General features: G+C 46.9%; 1 protein-coding gene across 12 annotated transcripts; it reads right to left on the bottom strand.

The window, feature by feature from the left end:
• Window positions 1–1116: 1116 nt before the first annotated feature.
• Window positions 1117–17906, bottom strand: CIPC (CLOCK interacting pacemaker). Of its 12 annotated transcripts, XM_084969878.1 has the most exons (7): window positions 17870–17906; window positions 15746–15853; window positions 14341–14420; window positions 12442–12629; window positions 8037–8206; window positions 4346–4637; window positions 2761–3028 (listed from the first exon to the last, which is right to left on the bottom strand). In XM_084969878.1, the coding sequence occupies exons 4-7, from the start codon at window positions 12575–12577 to the stop codon at window positions 3003–3005; spliced, it is 624 nt and encodes a 207-aa protein (XP_084826004.1). In that variant the 5' UTR covers window positions 12578–12629; window positions 14341–14420; window positions 15746–15853; window positions 17870–17906; the 3' UTR covers window positions 2761–3002. The 12 variants fall into 12 exon arrangements, with proteins under 12 accessions (XP_013833788.3, XP_084825998.1, XP_084825999.1 ...); XM_013978334.3 differs by having other exon boundaries at window positions 1117–4637; XM_084969872.1 differs by having other exon boundaries at window positions 1117–4637; window positions 15750–15853.
• Window positions 17907–18464: the final 558 nt, after the last annotated feature.

The following is an 18464-nucleotide window of genomic DNA, read 5'->3' as shown; positions in this document are numbered from 1 at the left end:
CAGGCCTGTAAACGAGGATAAGCTTTTTACTTTTCCACTGACAAGAATCCCGGGAGAGGTGTCCTGACTGGCCGGGAGAGCAGGGGAGACTCTACACACGTCCCTGCTGAGACTCGGTCGCTCAACCTTGAGGAGGAGGAGCAGAGCCTTCAGAGGCAACTCGGAGAAGCATGAAGGAAGGGGCTAGAGATGTACTCACTCAGGACCACTCTGCTGTAGAAAGAACTTCACCTGGTGGCTTTTTTTTCCCCCCACTGTACAGCAAGGGGATCAAGTTATCCTTACATGCATACATTTTTTTCCCCCCACCCTTCGTTCTGCTGCAATATGAGTATCTAGACATAGTTCTCAATGCTACTAAAGTGGCTTTAGTTTAGCCTGGTAGACAACTGCAGGAACTCTGTCATTGAAAAATTGTTTGATACAACTTATATCTGGAATCCAATATACAGCACAAATGAACCTTTCCACAGAAAAGAAAATCATGGACATGAGAACTTGTGGTTGCCAAGGGGGAGGAGGAGGGAGTGGGATGAATGGGGAGCTTGGGGTTAAGAGACGCAGACTATTCCCTTTGGAATGGATTAGCAATGAGACCCTGCTGTGTAGCACTCGGAACTGTCTGGTCACTTAGGATGGAGCCTGATAATGTAAGAAAAAAGAATGTATGCATGTATGTGTCACCATGCTGTACAGTAGAAAATGGACAGAACACTGTAAACCAGGTATAATGGAAAAAATAAACTGTATTAAATATATATATATATATATATATATAAATCAAAAAAAATTAGTATGTAGAAAAATTCTGTTTGTGAAAGTGTCATTATCAGATGGAAGAAACCACTGGATTATACCCTCCTCTCTCCTCCCAACCTACCCAATACAAACCTCCACGATTCGAGGGAACGCTGGACTATCCATTTGCCTTAAGAGTGCCTGCATCTCTTTGAAATTCACACTGGTGAGAGTCTGAACAAAGAATTTCCCCAAGTTCAGTATCTAATTCCAATACCCACAAATGACATGAGTAAGACGGTGAAGCCTAAATGGGACTTTTACTCTTGACATCCCTTAGTATTCTAAGTGGTTATAAAGCCAAAAGGTCAAGCAGTCTTCAAGTAAGTGACTTTTATTATTCTCTGACATTTCACAGTTAATTTCTACAAAACTTCATACTTCCTCAAAAGACTTCACATTTGGTAAATAAATCTCTATCCTAAAGAATTCATAGCTGGAAAAACACTTCAACATACGCACGAGAGTTACTTTTCGGCAGAAGGAATCAGAGTAAGGTCAGACAACGCCATACTCAATAAAGAGCAATGAGAGTGTAGTAAGTTACAAACGCCACTCAACTCCGTTCCCATAACCGATTCAATCAGCAGCTTTTTCTACATGTTTCCAAACTGCTGACACGATTTGCCAAAACTTCTCTTAAGCGTTGGGTTGAGCTGAGAATGGCTTCTCACTTTCAGAAACAGCAGCTTTGCCACAGAGCTCCACGCCAGATCAGATCACGCATCGCCACCACCATCGCTACTTACAGCCTCGTGAAAACAACGGAGATCCTTCTGGTCAACTCCGAGGTGCCTCCATTGCTGATCTGGCTTCTGGCCCCACGTGAGGCTTCTGCTAGCCTCAATGGATCTTTCCTTCCACGGCCTAGCTTCTCTACTTGGCTTCATCAGTTTATTGCTCCATCCACTAGGAAAAGAACACCCATGCTAACAGCCTTGAGAGAATTCCAGCACCGAGTTACAGGACCATAAGTGCTGGGGGTGGTGCTGCTTCTCCCTGCCACACAGCAGCGAGGGTCGGTGGCTTTCAATGCCTTTTACTGTGACAGGAGGGAAATGCAAACCTTCATCTAGGAAGAAGAGTCTAAGAGGTGTGCAGCTCCACAGAGGGTTTTTCCAGTGGAATCAGTTTGGTTCTCAGCAAGTGCTCAGATTTTTGACTCGGTAAGACTCATAACTGGTGCCCAGACTGTTCTAAATGCACCTGTTTCTATAGCTTTGCTGCCAAACATATTCTGCCAAAAAGGAAGCTTCCTAGCATGGTGTGCAGGGCAGAGCTGCTGTAGCACCACACAGATTCAGGGCAGGCACAGGGAGTGGGCCAGGAGAAAAATATTAAAAGGAGCCAAGTCTGCTCACAGACACATTTGCTCTGATTTTTGAAATTCTTACAGAAAGCAAATGGCAGGTAATAATTCTGCACTGATCAGGAGAGTCTAGAGATTTTACCGAGTTATTTCTAAATTGGTCATATCTAAACCACACAGACTTGAAAACAAAATGCAAGAAATCGGAAGCCTTGTAATTCTGAAAGTATGTCAGAGTTACAACTAGCTTGTAAATTTGAAGATCAGCTTCTGGCCTTGGTAGAACTTTAAGAACATTTTCCTTGCAGAAAAGATAAAGGTGGTCATACAAAACTTCTCATGAATCTGAACAAAGATTTTCAAGAGGATGAAATTTTTACATGGGAGGATAAAAAGTTGGCAACTTTACTACTTAGAAATCTGGTCTACAATGAGGCTAAAGAGTGTGTATAATATGGAAGTTCCTATAATACTCTCCCGTTCTAGATGGACTTCACCTGACTCACTACGCATGTGGCTTTGCTGCCAAAATCCAAAGCATAAGGGAAACACGGAAGCCTCCACTCCACATCCCTGTGGCATAAGACAAATGAAAACTCTGGATGTGGAAACAACATAACAAGAATGGTTTCCAATTTTTCGGTGAACTTATATGCCATAACCTTATGATAATTTTAATTCAAAGTTTATCAAGCTTAATAATCATCTCTTTCCCCTTCTGTTTTTACAGAAGGTGGTAGCAGAGGGCTGACTTGTATTATACTACCAGGAACCATGAGGCTGTCTTTAAGATTTTCACACATAAAACAGGTTGCACTGTTTCAAAAGAAGAGAGAGACAAAAAGACAAAAAAAGCATAAATTACCAGAATCTTCCAGCTCCCAGCCAAGAGATGCTAGCCATTCCTCCTTTCTTCAGAGTCTAAGTCAAAAAAGCAATTCATCAACTGTAGCTCCAGATGGACCTAAATGCATTCCATACTTCGCAAATCTCAGTTTAAGAGGAATCTGGCTTGTCATTAAAGTGTAAAAGTTAAATGGTACTACCCTTTCCCCTTGACTTTCGAGTTAAAAAAAACCAAAGCTTTAAGTGCTTATACCCAAGGGCCAATCCATGCCCAAAGCATTTAGGTTCCTCCCAAACTGTCCCATGCCTGGGGGATGCAAAAACCCTCCTCTTATTTTTCCTCTGCAACTAAGGCCTTCAAGGGACGATCCACAGAAGGCTCCTGATGTCACCTACTCCCTGGCTTAACAGGTGTCGCTCTGTATGCTCACCCATGTCACTGCATCCTTGATCAGGGTTAGTGAGTGGGAGGGTGGGAGGTGACAGCTAGGCGGGCCCCACACAGTCATCTCTCCCGCTCTGCCCTGTGATCCATCTAAGTGCCTGCAGGCTAAAGAAGAGGGACTCAAGGACACCCCAATCTGAGGTCCTCGGTGGAACGGAGACAAAGGTAAACTGCATAGACCTCAGGGTGAGAGCAGCCAGGTACTGGCACGTGGCTTCATAAGTGAACTGCTGAACAGTTTAAGTTTAGAGGGAAAGCTCTTACGTAGGCTTTGGAAATAGAAGTGGGTAACAGTAAAAGAGTTAAAAAGAACCACTCAAGTAACAGGAAAACATGTTTTCTACGTTATATATCTGGCTGATCAGAGAACATGTCTAGGTTGCTGCCAGCATGACCTGACCTTGACATTAAAGATGCCTGCAGCTTGGCCCAAGCCTGAGGGGCCCTGCTCTTGGCGGCCTCTACCAACAGCCGGGTCTGCTCCTTCAGCTGGTCTAGTTCCACCTGAGTTGCCTGGTTCTGACGAATCAACTCCTTGGTTTTCAAAGTGATCTCCAGCAAACCAGACCTGTGCAGGACCACGAGTGTATTCTGAAAGCGCCTGTGTTTGCTCTGCCGCTGCTCTGCAAAGCTATCTGGGCTGCGGCAGAGGTGCTCCGCGGCCCACAGAGGGGAGCTGTAACTGGCTGACAGGGGGGACAGCGGCGGGTGGCTCTCCACCCCATGCAGAGAACTGTCTGACGCGCAGACAGGGCTGGCGGGGGAAGCGAAGGTCAGGCTGGGGGCCTTAGCCACGTGGCTGCTGGACACCGGCTGAAGAGTCTGTGGACTTCCGCCCGCCACCAGGGAGGGCACGCCCCGTAGAGCCGAGTCCTCGGCGAGCTTGGCACTGGGGGGCACGGGGGTCGGGGGCCTGGACGGCACAGCGCCAGGCTTGGTCGGCTCACCAGAGGACAGGCTCGGCCCGAGTCTCTCCGTGCAGATCTTCTTCTGCATTCCGCCCTCTCCTCTGTCTTCTGGGCCGAGGGGAAGGCCCCTCTTGCCTGGGTGTGGGGCTATTTTGGTGTAAGAATTCAGAATGGGCAGGTAGTTCCTGGAGTCCGACTTTTTCTCACCCGCGTGACGGGGGCTGACAGGAGACGGTACGGGCGGATGGAGGAAAAGGAGCTGCGGCTGTGCCGAGATCACCTCAAAGGAGGGCTGGACGGTCCACGACTGGAGCTGCGATGAGCTGCCGCCCTGAGACAGAGGAGGAGGGCAGCGTGTTACTCATTCATCACCTGCTGCTGAGGAAGGGGCAAGGCCAGCCCTCGGGTGTCTGCAGCCAGCTCAAGGACAGAGCTTCCCTCACACACGGGACAGCCCTTCGGAACATGACTGGACATGTGGCTTAAAAAGCTACTGGGGTCTGGCCTATTTTTTTTTTTTTTCTTAAGGGAAAACTGGAAGAAATAGCTATTTTTATTCAAGTGCTATCACTCAAGAAAAAGAAACTATAAGTCGGTAAAGTAATGACAGAGTTCAAGTCACAAGAGAGGCAATGCTAGTGTGGACAGTACGATTTCCCGCATAAGTTCAAATGTGCTAGGAGTTCCCATTGCGGCTCAGGGGAAACAAATCTGACTAGCATCCATGAGGACGCAGGTTTGATCCCTGGCCTCACTCAGTGGGTTAAGGATCTGGCATTGCCGTGAGCTGTGGTGTAGGTTGCAGATGCAGCTCAGATCTGGCATTGCTTTAGCTGTGGTGTAGGCCAGCGGCTATAGCTCCAATTCGACCCCTAGCCTGGGAACCTCCATATGCCATGGGTGCGGCCCTAAAAAGACAAAAAAATAAAAAAAAATTTTTAAAAAGGTTCACATGTGCTGATCTCGACACTATAAATGTGACTTTACATCAAAGTCTATCTTCATTTAGTTACATCTGGAACCTGTTTTTAAAGCAATGACGCCCAACAACCACAACGCTCTCCAAGGCACGAAATGCCGCCATGTATGGGTGCTGACTACAGGCCGACGCTGTGTGGCACTTCACATGGGTTGTCTCATTTAATCTCCATAATGACCCCATGAGGTGGTTGTCATTTCCCTCCACAAACAGGAAACTGAGGTTTAGAAGGTTGAACTAACTTGCTTTCAGTCCCCAAGCTACTTTATGTAAGGAAGCTAGGATTCCATCCTCTGACGCTAAAACCCAGCCTGACTATTCCACTACACCGCTTTTGTTGTACTCCTCCATTATAATTTTAATGTTTAATTAACGATTCACACAGAAATCTAATAAAGAAGGGCATGGCTATCTGTCTCGAAAATTTCAAAGCCAATCCAATTCCAACCTGGGCCCAAAGACCTGAGTGCAGATGAGGCTGGGCAGAGAGAGCCTGACAGAGGTTCTTACCTTTGGAGAAGTCACGTGATTTGTCTGAGGAAAGCGAAGGACGATGCTCCCTCACAGGCACACTCATTTGCATACATTTCAGCTTCTTGGATACCTGGCTAGGATCTTTAAGCCAAGATCTACTATAGTTCATCTCCTGTGCAAAGGCTGGGATGACCTGAAGAGTGCATCCTGGAGCCCTCTTGGTGTTCAAACACACCCTGCGATGTACACAGGCAAGCAGTGCCAGGCCCGGCAACCGCACTCCCCCGTCAGAGGACACAGAGAGTCAGAGGTCAGTCCAGGAACGTCAGCCTGGTTCAGCTAAGTCAGAAGCTAAACTTCAGACTGTCCCTAGTCACTCGTGCCTTAAGAGGTGACCTACCAGGCAAATGGATCCAGAAAAGACCTAATTCATTGCTTTCCCAAAATGATTTCACTGGATTGCTCCTCTAAGGCTGCGGCTATGCCTACTCAAGACACTCAGCTTATTTATTCTCATTTTTAGCTTTTACAGTGTATCATTCTTGTTGAGATCACCTGAGGGAATACCAGACAAGACTTTAGACTTGAATAGGATCTCAGAATCATTTCACCTAAGATCTCATGCTAAAGATGAGGAAACTGAAGTCCACAGTGATTAAGTAATTGTGTGTAAGATCACATAGTGTGGTGGTAGAACTGGAATTACACCCTCAAAAGAAAAATACCTAAAACCAAGGCAGCAATAATTAAGACATGACACAAAAGTATTTAATTCTTTTAAATTTGGAATGTGCTGGAGTCTAGCCCATGTGAAAAATAACTAAGCTCCTAGATGGCTCCCTTAGGTCAGTCTGCTCCCATGTGTCCTGTCCCCTGATCAAGCCCAGTGGCCTCCCCAGTGGCTCTCTCTCCTAAAGATGACGCCTTCACTGGGGCCGCCTACACCCTCTGCATGTAGGCTGTTCCCAGGCCTCTGCAGCTGCCAGCCTTGCCCATGACAAACAAAGACGCCCAAGAAAAAGTGGCCAGGGGCCAGAGAGGAAGGCAGGGAGGAAAGAGCAGGAGACGGAAGCCCTGAGAAGCACCACGGCCCTGGTGGGGCCTGGACAATCTCATTTGGGTTCCATTTCATGTTTTTATTCTCTAGCCTCAGCGCAGTGAGGGGAGCTGTGCTTCCAGCTGAGAGGTGATTTGCCAAGCAAATACCTTTAAATTCTTCTTCCAAACTCACCAGGCTGCCTTGTCAAAAATCAGTTTGTGTTCCTCAGCAAAAAACTAAGTAATAGTTAAGACGTTAAGGTTTCTTGTCAGGCTGCAGCCATGTTCTTCTGAGGCAGGCAGGTCAACCACATAAAGCCAGATTTCAAACTTACTAGCTTCGAGCAGCCTCGAGCAAAGGGGGGTTAAGGTTACATGCTCTTTAACCAAGTTCATATATATGATTGAGATCTCTGTTTCAAACACTGGGGCTTAGCTTAGATCTTCACCTAAATCTTTTCTTTCATATCTAGGCAATAATCACATAATTTGCATAGTTATGGTGCTTTTTCTTCTTCTCTCTCTTTTTTGCAGCACTCAAGGCATGTGGAAGTTCTTGGGCCAGGGATCAAACCTGTGCCACAGCAGTGACCTGAGCCACTGTGGTGACAATGCTGAATCCTTAAGCTGCTGTGCCACATGGCAACTCCAATTTGCATAGTGATGTAATCAAGCCTGAAACAGGGTATGTTCCAACTCCACAGCAATGCCACGTGGGCTCTGCTGGTAGAGCCATACCTAAACCAAAGAGCCGCTTTCTCACTAATGACATAGCTTTGGCTGATTACTAGAAAATGCTCAGAATGCAACATGAGAAATTGTTCTACTGCTTCTATAGAGTAGAAATTGCTTCTATTTCCCAAATATTTCTAAATTCCCAGGGCAATTCAAATTAAAAGGAGATCCTCTTGTTCCTGCCCTAAATTCTGCCACATATTAGAATGCACAACAGAGGTTAGACATTTCTGCCTGGTTCCTTTAAATATGACTAAAGAATTCCAGATCACTTTGGACACACTGGGGATGTGGAAATACAATAGTCTTTCGGTCTGGAAAATGAGAACACGTGTCACGACTCTCATAATCCAAGGGCACGTCCTCCTCCCAGGACAGAAACGCAGTGGGTGCGGTCCTGGTGCCCTGCTTCTCACCTCTCTCCCTGGCAGAGGGAGAGGCTCTGGACACAGGCAGCTCAGAGACTCTAGTCTGAAGAAGTCAGGAGAGATGAGCCCTCCTCACCTGTTTGACCAGCACGTTCTTCATGACAACCATGGGGGACAGCGTCGGGAAGGCAGCGCTCACAGGCTTGGAGCTCGGCCTCGGCCGGTCCTCTGGGCTCCAGCCTAAGGCGCCCAGCACGTCCTCGGACTCCATCTGCTCTGCCGAGCTCAGGCATTCTGAGCTCCCATCTGGTGGCAGAAGAAGAGTCAGGTCACTTGGGCTCTTAACCAGTCCTGGGGAGTCACGGACCCCCTTTCAATGGACCAGAACACTTGCGATATATGTTGTCGTGAATTTTTCTGAGAAGGTCTTTAGCTTTCATTGGATTCTCAATGGATCCATAATTATCCTCCCACCCCCGAAAGGTTCCGAACCACCACCTTAGGACAGTAGACTTCCTTTCTAACTCCCCTCCAGACCCGGGTTCCTGTGAAAGTTACCATCCCGTCTGCAGCAAGGATGGGTGAAGGCTTCAAAACTAGCACAGCACCTTCAAGAATGTGTTGCTGAAAGGGGAGAGGAGTGTGTGTGTGTGACCTGGGGCAGGAGTAAGACCTTTAGAGGCTGGGAGCACCACATGATATGACAATAAAAACAAAGCCAACCCATAAAACCTCAAAACTTATCTGCATGCTAAAATTAAAACAGCTTCCTCCTAAGTTTTCTAATTGTAAAATGCTGGATAAGTCCATCAAGCTAAGATTTACAACGGGTCTCTCTGTTATTCCCCTCCACCCAGTTAACCGCCTCCTGTTAGTGTCCTACATGCATGCCGAGGGTGCCCCTGGGGATCCTGCGTGAAGGGTGATGGAAAGATTCTCTCCAGGAAAAGACAAGGAGGTTGCCCTACGTGAAATCCATACAGAAAGGACGTAATTAGCTCCCCACTGGAGTAACCAAGAGACTGCTGTCACCCTGCCAGTGAGGAGGCTGGGAACACCCTAAATGCTCATTAAAACCTCACAGTAATCTGGATGAGGCCGGACTGGAATGTGACTATGATTTAAGAGTGCAAATGTCAACACTTGCATTTAATCCGATTCTCCAGAGAAGCTTTTTAGAAATAAATTATGGGTGTTGGGGGGTCCTCTCCTCAATCTAGCAAACTGGTTTATCTGGAGGCCAGCCATGCACTTTCACAAAGCACCATAAGTCATCCAAATATGCAACTAGTTAAGAATCATTAGGCCAGAAATAAAGGACTTCACAGACAAAGTGCATACTCTAATACAGGAATCTTAGTTTCTAAATGTCATTCTGCATAAAAAAGGAACTGGGGCTCCCTAGAGAAATGGCTGATGCCAAGTTTGTGGCAGGGAAGGGTGCAAGATGGGCCTGGACATATGGTCCCAGAAAGCAAGGAAGTGCTCAACGAATGGGGACATGTCAAAAGGACAGGTGCTGTCTAGAAGGGACCCCAGTGACCAAATGCAGGATGATTTGAGTATCAAAAAGAATGATGATAATGGACTGACAAACCAAGCTACAAAAGAATCCCATGAATCCACAGTGACACTCAAAAAAGGGGGTGGAGGAGAGAAAGTGCTTCTTTATGGAAGACTGTCGGCTAATAAAATGCACAGGGAATGACAGAATTAGATCACCATTTTCAAACCCCCAGTGCAGTCACTGATTCAGGCAAAGATCATCAATGGATACTAAAACCACTAGTCAGGAGTCAGTTGGGGAATGGGATAGTCACATAGTCTCAAAGTATCATCCCACAAATTGCTTGTGAATTACAAAGAGAACAGGGTACGTTTGCAATAAAGAGATCTGGTATACAGACACACTCCCTTAACCAAGTGATCAACCACAGCGCCACCAAGAATGAGACAAATTTAGGATCACCTTATATGTCGCAATGAGAAGAATATAGTAATATAAAAAAATGTAATATTCTATTTTTTTAAAGTTTACCTTGATTCCCCTAATGGGGAAGCTACTATAGAAACCGGGTATAAAACATTTCTATAAAACAACAAGCCTCATTTAAAGATGCTGATGTCCAAGAAAAAAAAAAAAAAGAAAGAAAAGGGAGACGAGGAAGCACTTCTAGACTAAATAAGATTAAGAAGACAGGACAAAAAAATGAAATACACAGCTCTCACTTGGATTCTGGACCCTAAACAAACCAATATACAAAGAGACTAACAGCTATAAAAGACACTATCTAGACAACGGGAAAAATCTATGGGTTGTAGCTAATGATTAATAGCAAATTACATCATATCCCAAGGTAACCAGAATGGTAACTCAGGCATGACGGAATCACTGGCACCTGGCCCAGGTGTGGCTGGAGGCAGTCACTGGGGCCACTTTCTGGGGCATAATAACGTTGATTAGTTTTAATACTGCCTTATGTTTGAAGAGCACAATACTTCTTAAAGCATTTCTACAAAGAGAAGAGGAAACTTTCAGAAAAACTATCCAGACTTTGGGACATGTTGTAGAATAGCTGGCCTGACAAAGCTGCAGCTATCAGAATAAGCACGAGACTGTCCACAGTATTGGGAATAATAAACAGGGAGCAGGATTACGGACAATGTTTATTCTCTTCTTTGCATGTACCTAAACTTCTAAGCTTCTACAACAAGCAATGTATTACCTTCGTGATATGAAAAACATACAAGAAACAAACATGATGTTAAAAGAGGGAAAAAAAGACACTTAGGCCTGCAAGGTTTCCCAAATCTGTCTGATCACACGCATCACCAGACACTTGTAAAGTATAAAACCCACACTCCAGGCCTTCCCCCAGACTCTGGGTATCACAATCTCCAGGACGGGGTCTGGTGGTCAGTACTTAACAAACGCCTGAGATGAGCCTTATGATGAGGTAACCTTGGGAAACAACGCTAAAAGCTCAAGAAGAAAAACCCAAAGGGCTGTGAGCTGGCCTCCCTTTCCTGGACTGTCCTCATTCTAATCCCTAGGACAGTGCTCTGTTCCTCGCTGAGCAGCGGTCTATTTATAATTTGGCTTCCTGGTAGCATACCTACAAGAGAAAATAAACCAATCTAAGGATGCGTGTCCTCGTTTCCCTAACAGCTGCACTTCTCACTATAAATTAATAAATCAACACAATGGATTGATAAATCTCCATCTGGATAATATAAATCTTCCTCTGGGAGAGGGGTCCACTCTCAGGATGCTGATCCAGCCAGAATCCCTTGGGCCAAAAATGTTGACACTAGAGCCATATTTAAGGCACTACTCACAGACCTGGAAATAAAAAAGCCTCAGCACAGAATTAAAAGATTTACTGGGAATGCAGCTAGTCCTTTCAGATAAGGCTTAAGACAAACCAGTCAGAAAAACTACCCTTTCTTATCTTTAACAGATACTCAAGCTTGGAACTGGGCCAGGAGGCTCATAGTCAAAATACAAAATACATAAATACTGGGAGGAATGGGTTTGAGAGGGAGAGGTTTTTAAACAGAGCAAATTACTTTCTTAACAAAAAAAGTTACCTTAATAAATTATATACTGCCTTTGTTTAATTTGTTACATGTGATGATAACATGCAGGGTTTTTTTCCCTGCAATGTGACTATTCCTATGAAAAAGGAAGACAACAGAATTATGAGTATTTAGATATTTTTTCCTAGTAACCACTTGCCACAGTTGGAAATATAACATTTAAAGTTGAGAGTCTGGAGTGCCCATTGTGGCACAGCAGAAACAAATCCGACTAGGAACCATGAGATTTTGGGTTCAACCCCTGGCCTCGATCAGTGAGTCAAGGATCCGGTGTTGCTGAGAGCTGTGGTGTAGGTCACAGGTGCAGCTGGGATCTGATATTTCTGTGGCTGTGGTGTAGGCTGGCAGCTGTAGCTCCGATTTGACCCCCTAGCCTGGGAGCCTCCATATGCCAAGGGTGCAGCTCTAAAAAGACAAAAACAAAAACAAACAAAAAATAAAGTTGAGAGTCTGGATTTCCCATCGTGGCTCAGCCAAAACAAATCTGACTAGCATCCATGAGGACACAGGTTCGATCCCTGGCCTTACTCAGTGTGTTAAGGATCTGGCATTGCCGTGAGCCGTGGTGTAGGTCGCAGACATGGCTCAGATCTGGCATGGCTGTGGCTGTGGTGTAGACCAGCACCCACAGCTCCAATTTGACCCCTAGCCTGGGAGCCTCCATATGCCACGGGTGTGGCCCTAAAAATAAATAAATAAATAAAATAAAATAAATTTAAGAGTCTGATTCGAAAAAAGATGTGCAATCATTCCTTTAGAACTAAGCCCACTGTGACTCCTGAGGACCCGGCCATATGGGAAGAGTCACCATTTTAAGAGATCAGAGAGCTGTTTCTCCAGTGGGTGAAATCTTCCCATCCTTACCACACAAGTGAGTTTTAGGAGGACATTTTTCAGGCAAACCATTCATTATAATGTAGAAAGGATGAGGTATTTTTAACCTGAAAATCCAGAATCCTTATCTGACTCAGCAGCTGCCATGCCGAGTTGACGAGACACTTTTTTCATCTCTGTGCCTTTGCTTAGTTTGGCCGAGAGCCTTCTAGGGCCCTCTCTGGATGAGCTCTTCCTCTCCATGTTTTACTGGGCTGGAACTGGACGCATCAGGACTCTTTTCATCTGGACTTCCCTGTGAAAAACAACAATTACATAAGAAGTCACTGCCTGGAGCGCTGAGACAGGTGATCTACAACGGCAAGCAAAGTAAGGGCAAAGGACACTGGCCTCGCCCACTTCCTCGGCGTGCATTTTCTCAGAGGTCTCAACTGACAGAGGCTACAGGTTACACAACAGTGGAATGGTTTCCACCCCAGAGGAGGTTCACTGTCCTGGCACTGCCCTCTCAATCCATTACAAATGCAAAGCACACAACCACATTCAGTGGCAGCTTTGTAAACTGCGAACAAAGGCACATCTGACTGGGCTTTCTGGAATGTTCCCTGAGGGAGGGGAGGAGAGGTGATGCTCGCCTTGGACCAGGCCTGCTTCCCAGGATGCATTTGCAGACTCCGGACCTCCTGCCACCTCCCAGAGTGTGTAGTTTCTCAAATTAACCTTTCACTTTTTTGGATGAGACGTTGAACGGAGTGAAAAACAATGCCTTATATATGCATGCTACATTTTGGCTTAAAGAGCACTTCTATGCACACATAAGACCATATATAACAGTGCTCTGATTCCACAAATGCCCACAACGTTACTGCCGATCAGGTTCTCTCACTTGAGACTCACAACATCCTTCTCAGTGGCTATTCCATTCTACAGAGGAGGAAGTTGAGGCTCAGATATGTTACATTCGGCCATTTAAAATTATTTATCAAGTCCTGCTATGAACCAGGTATCATGCTAGGAACGGAGGTACAGAGTGAATCAAAGAGACTGGGTCACCCCCTTCCTGAAGAGAAGCCTAGGTTTGATCCAGTGACACACAGCTGGTAAAGCAGACCCAGAACTAGGCTAACAGTGCAAAGCATGAGACCAGTAAGCCCTTCAAAGGGCTGGCAGAGGCTGAGGACCTTCCAGATATTTTAACAGGGTCCTCTGCATCACCAAGGAATGGCAGCTGTAAGGGTGGCATGGTAAGAACATAAGGATACCGCAGGGATAAAGAGAACAGGGACCAAGAGCAAAGATGAAGATAATAATGGAATGCATTAAGAGTTATTGTCTGAATGTTTGTGTTCCCTCAGATTCATATATTGAAATCCTAAGCCCTAAAGATGATGGCATTAGGAGGTGGGGCCTATGGGAGGTGCTTAAGTCATGAGGGCGTCGCCTCATGGGATTAGCACCTTAGAGGAGGCTCTAGAAAGGCCCTAATCCCTCCCACTGCGTGAGACAGTGAGAAGTCTGTGACCCAGAAGAGGGCCTTCGCTGGACCATCCCAGCATCTAGAACTGTGAAGAGTACAGTTCTGTTGTTTACAAGCCACCCAGTCTGTGTTTTGTCACGGCAGCTCAAATGGACTAAGACGGTTTAAGCAACACCTGGTGACGTTTTTTTCCCACCCCACCTTGGACTTCATTTGCTTGTCCTTCTGGGTCGAAGGAAACATGGGCCCCCTGGCAAACAGCATCGTATCTGAAATACCCTGGAAATGCCAAGTGTGAACATTCCTGCTAATACAGAATCTACTGAAGAATAACAACTACTCCAGAAGCAGAGGAGGGTTTCAAAATGAAATCACAAAGAAGACAAGGATGCTTACAGGCACCCTCGAGAGAGCCTCCTGCTCATACTTTGCATACAGGAGAAGTGGACTAGAGGGAATGCGCAGTCAGTGATCAGAATGAGGCTGAATTTTAAACACGGTTCCAAGTAAAAATTATTTTGTATCATACCTGACTCATCTAAGAGGGCTGGCTTCCCCATTCAATCCATGTCAAGCTGAATACTCTTTGACGGGCCGCGTTTAGGGTTACTTTGGCATTATGTGCATGAAAGATAAACAGTGGCACTGTCACAACTTGCATGGCACTTTGCAAAAGCAACATCTCTCTACTGGATGGCTGTAAGTTTGACAGTTTAAAAAGCAGAATAAAATGTAGAACTATCTCTAATTAAATCAGCACCCTTTTGTATGAAACCCAACAAATGTACACTTCATTTTCCTGAAATAATACTGTCTGCAAGTGAATAGGGGGCTTCTTCAAAATGGAGGCAGATGACGCTGGTGGACGGGCAAACAGGTTTAACTCAGGTTGGACCCTGAATGCTGATTTAGATTAGGAAGGTAGCTCCTGTTAGATGCAATGAATTAAGAACTTGAGGGGTTCCTGTTGTGGCTCATCGGGTTAAGAACCTGACACGGTTTCCGTGAGGACGTGGGTTTGATCCCTGGCCTCGCTCACTGGGTTAGGGATCTGGCGTTGCCACAAGCTGCAGTGTAGACTGCAGGTGGGGCTTGAATCCAGCATTGCAGCTAGGCTGGCAGCTGCAGCTCCGTTTTGACCCCTAGCCCAGGAACTTCCATACGCTACAAGCGTGGCCTTAAAACAAAACAAAACAAACAAAAATTAGCAAAACTTCACCTTATCCTATGAAACATGGATTATCTTACAGGCATTTTAGAGAAAGCATCCCAACTTTCACAACCCTTGTGACGAGACAACAAACAAAGTCTTGCTACTGTTATTAAAGTGCAGTAAGTGGAGCTACAGGAATTTATCTGGATCATCTGAGAATCTGCTGGACAATACTGATTGTGGAATCAAAATCCCAAAACACTGACGTATCAGTTAAAAGGAGAACAGATGCTAGAAGTTTAGAGCCTGGGGAACTGGTGGCACTTGGAAATAAAGAATGCATAATCTACTTTAGAATAGTAAATGGACTACTTTGAATGTTCAAGTGCTAAAAAATATAAAAGCCTCTGTCCTAAGTAAAGTTCTCTTTAAGCAGCAGAAAGCCCTAGTGTTGCAAGAAGTTCAAGTGCGAAAGAGAATGGAGGGCTACATGCCATCTTGACCTGTTCTCTCTGAGAGGCACTTCCCTCCGGGAGTGGTGCTGAGGATGTCAATTAGCCAGTGAACAACAGACCCATTCATACACAGCACCAGATGAGGCCCTCGACCAGAGAGAAGCAGAATGATGGCATTCACTAGCGGTGCTCTCAAACCCAGGGCCACACCAATGGCAAGGTCTGAAAACCTCAACAGATTTTTTTTTTCTCTTTGGTGTTATTTTATGATAAAGTCAGATGCTCATTAGATGACCATGGGTTGAAATGGGTAACCAAGCTCATACCTACTGTGCCATCTGTGCTTCCTGGCGCAGACTGGAAACCACTATGACTGCCTTACAAACATCTCAGGTCCTCATGAGCCGAACTCTGCAGCAGGACTCCAAGTTAAGCTGGGATCAAACGGGCCTCTTATTAGAGTGCACATGTAAAACACTGTCCAAGAGGTTCCCAGAGCGAACAGGACACACTAAAACTCACAATGGAAAGTGAACCAGTACATAGAGGTTTATACAAATTGTTATAAAAGTCTCGTGGGTGCTCCACAGCACTTGGTGCTTACTTCTACTTATGCACTTCTTACATTAGCGTCTAGTTATCCGTTTGTCTCTTCCACCTCAAGGGTTATCTTTTCGTCTCTATGACTCAGCCCCCAACAATTAATGTATGAGGGACTCAAAAGAATAATAAATTCCAACAAATCTTCTGTCCTGCTGAGTCTCACTGACAGTCCTAGCAGCTTAGCTGTCACCAAAATACCCGAACAGCTTGAAGGTCAGGAGTGTGCACTTTCAAACACCACGGTCACCTAAAGATCTAACGGCCAGTCTGGTCTCCTGCGGGAAACAGAGCTCATCTACCCTTTATTCTAAACTGAAACCTTGCGGGTAAATCTAGCAACCAAATTAAAGGTTGGTCAAATCCACAAACAATCTCTATGAAGATTTTGGCTGATGATGAAAAGGAGAACCAAGGTGTAGAAGGAAAGGATCTGAAATGCTGCTCGCACATCTCTCCTTTTATAGATACTTGGCAACTTGCCTGAGAGCTCAAGTTCCCTTTAAAATGTGTCACATGTATAACAAGCGTGCATGGGCAGAGGTGTGAGGTGAGAACCCAAGCAGAGGCTTAAACCCAATAAAAAGACAAGGCCATAGAAAACTAAGATCATACCACCCAGAAAGCCGTGAGTAATCTCAGCTGGAATTATAAATACAGTATTAGGGTTTCTCCGAAGTCATTTCCTCTTAGTCTGCATATTCAGAGATACCATTCTGGGGGAATGTCTGTGTATTTTAACAAAGGAGTGAAAACAAAAAACAAAACAAAAAAAACCCAGCTACCTAAATCTCTAATACTCATCTATCTTCCCCTTCACATCCATTTTCATGCTCCAACCTGGCTGCAAATTCATGTCAAAGATCCTGAACCTCAATTCCATACAACATCCTCTGTTTGGCACCAGGTACGGCTCAGTCCATTCTTCTCTCTCAAAGAGTTGATAAGATTACTTTCTCAAATCCCCTGCTTGGAGAAGGGTTCAGTGCCCACCCACCCCGCATTCACACCAGCCCACGATGCATCTGTGCCAGACAGCAGGAGCGCCCTCCAGGCATCCACAAGCCTGCCAGCTCAGCAGGGCAGAACTGGGCAGACCCCAGGACTGTGCTGTGACTGGCATACCACCAGCCTCCCAGAGCAAACTGCCAGGACTGGGCAATAATAGAGAGCCTGGCTGCGGCCTGGGCCCTGGGCCTGGATCAGAGCTCTCCCCAGCCCACCCACACTAACCACTAACTCCTTACTTGGCTCTGCCCACCTTCTCTCCACTTCCCCACCTCCTGGCACCACGCCTGGAAAGGTGGTCACCCTGAAGAAATAACCAGCAAAGTGGGTGACAGCAGGTCTCTGGGAAAGACAGCACACCTGTGCCCCGGGCTCAGAACGGAGCACTATCTCCCATCACCAAATTGGACGCCCAAGACCCTCAGAGGGTTGCCAGCCTTGGCGTCCACTCACCTGCCCGTTCCCTGCCCCTCTGCTCACAGCTCGGCTGGCCTCCAGACTGTCCCCCAACGCCCGGAAGCCCAGCAGGCTGCTGCCCCCAGGGCCAGACCTGAACCCACCGGCCCAAACGGTCTCATCCCATTTCCGCCCCACCCCCACAACCCCCTCCTCACCCGCGATTTCCTCTCCTACGCAGGCTCGACCCTCGCAGCAAAACCAACCAACTGAATGAGGGAGGGACGCACCACCCCCAGGTCCCACCGTTTGGCCCTCGGTCCCCCGAAAGTGCCCACTCTCCCTCTTGCTTACCTCGCCTCCCTTCTCTCCCCTCCTCCCACCTCCTTTCCCCGTGTTCCTCGCTCAAATCCTTTCCCTTTCCCCTCAAGCCTCCCCTTTCTCACCTAGGACCGGGGTCGCCGCTCCACGACCAGACAACTCAGGACTAAGGTGGCGCATGCGCAAGCCCGGCCCAGCAACTCCATGACAACCCCGTCGTCGTGGGATCTCAAGCTATCCCCGGGCCTCCTGCCCATTTCTCCTCCCCCAGCCTCCGCCGCGGGTTTCGCCGGCCACGTGACCCAGCTCGGAGGACCCGGCACCACCGAGACGGCTCATTGGTCTAGAAAGGCACTCGGAGGCGCACGGTGTTCCCGCCCCCTCGGCAAGAGGGCGCCGACACGCCTCTCCGGGAGGGGCAAACGCCCTTACGAGCCGGCGCTCTGTCTTTGGAAGGCGGGAGTCTCTATGGTTGGTTCCGCAGGCCTGGCCGCCATTTTGTACAGGGACCTAGAGCCCTGAGCGGCGGCGGGCGGGGGCGGTTCCGAGGCGGGGCCTGGGGAAGCCGGGCTGCGCCGGCTTCTAGCTGACAAGGCAGGCGGCGTGATTTTCCTGGGGGTGGGGGTGGGGGTTGCCTGGGGGAAATGACTCTTTCGGCTTGTAAGCCAGGACGCCTTTAGGGTTCGGGAGCGTAGCAGGCCATGCTGACTTGCACGCGAG

The sequence above is a fragment of the Sus scrofa genome, chromosome 7, assembly GCF_054392235.1.
Source record: "Sus scrofa isolate SSC_HxYL_T2T_F1_AM1 chromosome 7, Sscrofa_HxYL_maternal_Yorkshire_Landrace_v2.0, whole genome shotgun sequence".
Taxonomy (NCBI): domain Eukaryota; kingdom Metazoa; phylum Chordata; class Mammalia; order Artiodactyla; family Suidae; genus Sus; species Sus scrofa.
The sequence above is the reverse complement of the archived record's forward strand: the minus strand, read 5'-3'. Positions and strand labels throughout refer to the sequence as shown.

Excerpts from the sequence above, each read along its gene's own strand:
- CIPC (XM_013978334.3), bottom strand. The coding sequence starts at position 12,577 with ATGGAGAGGAAGAGCTCATCCAGAGAGGGCCCTAGAAGGCTCTCGGCC. Across the intron at positions 8,207-12,441 it reads TAAGGATTCTGGATTTTCAG|ATGGGAGCTCAGAATGCCTG; the intron begins GTTAAAAATACC and ends TTCTGCCACCAG. Across the intron at positions 4,638-8,036 it reads AGAACGTGCTGGTCAAACAG|GGCGGCAGCTCATCGCAGCT; the intron begins GTGAGGAGGGCT and ends CCTCTGTCTCAG.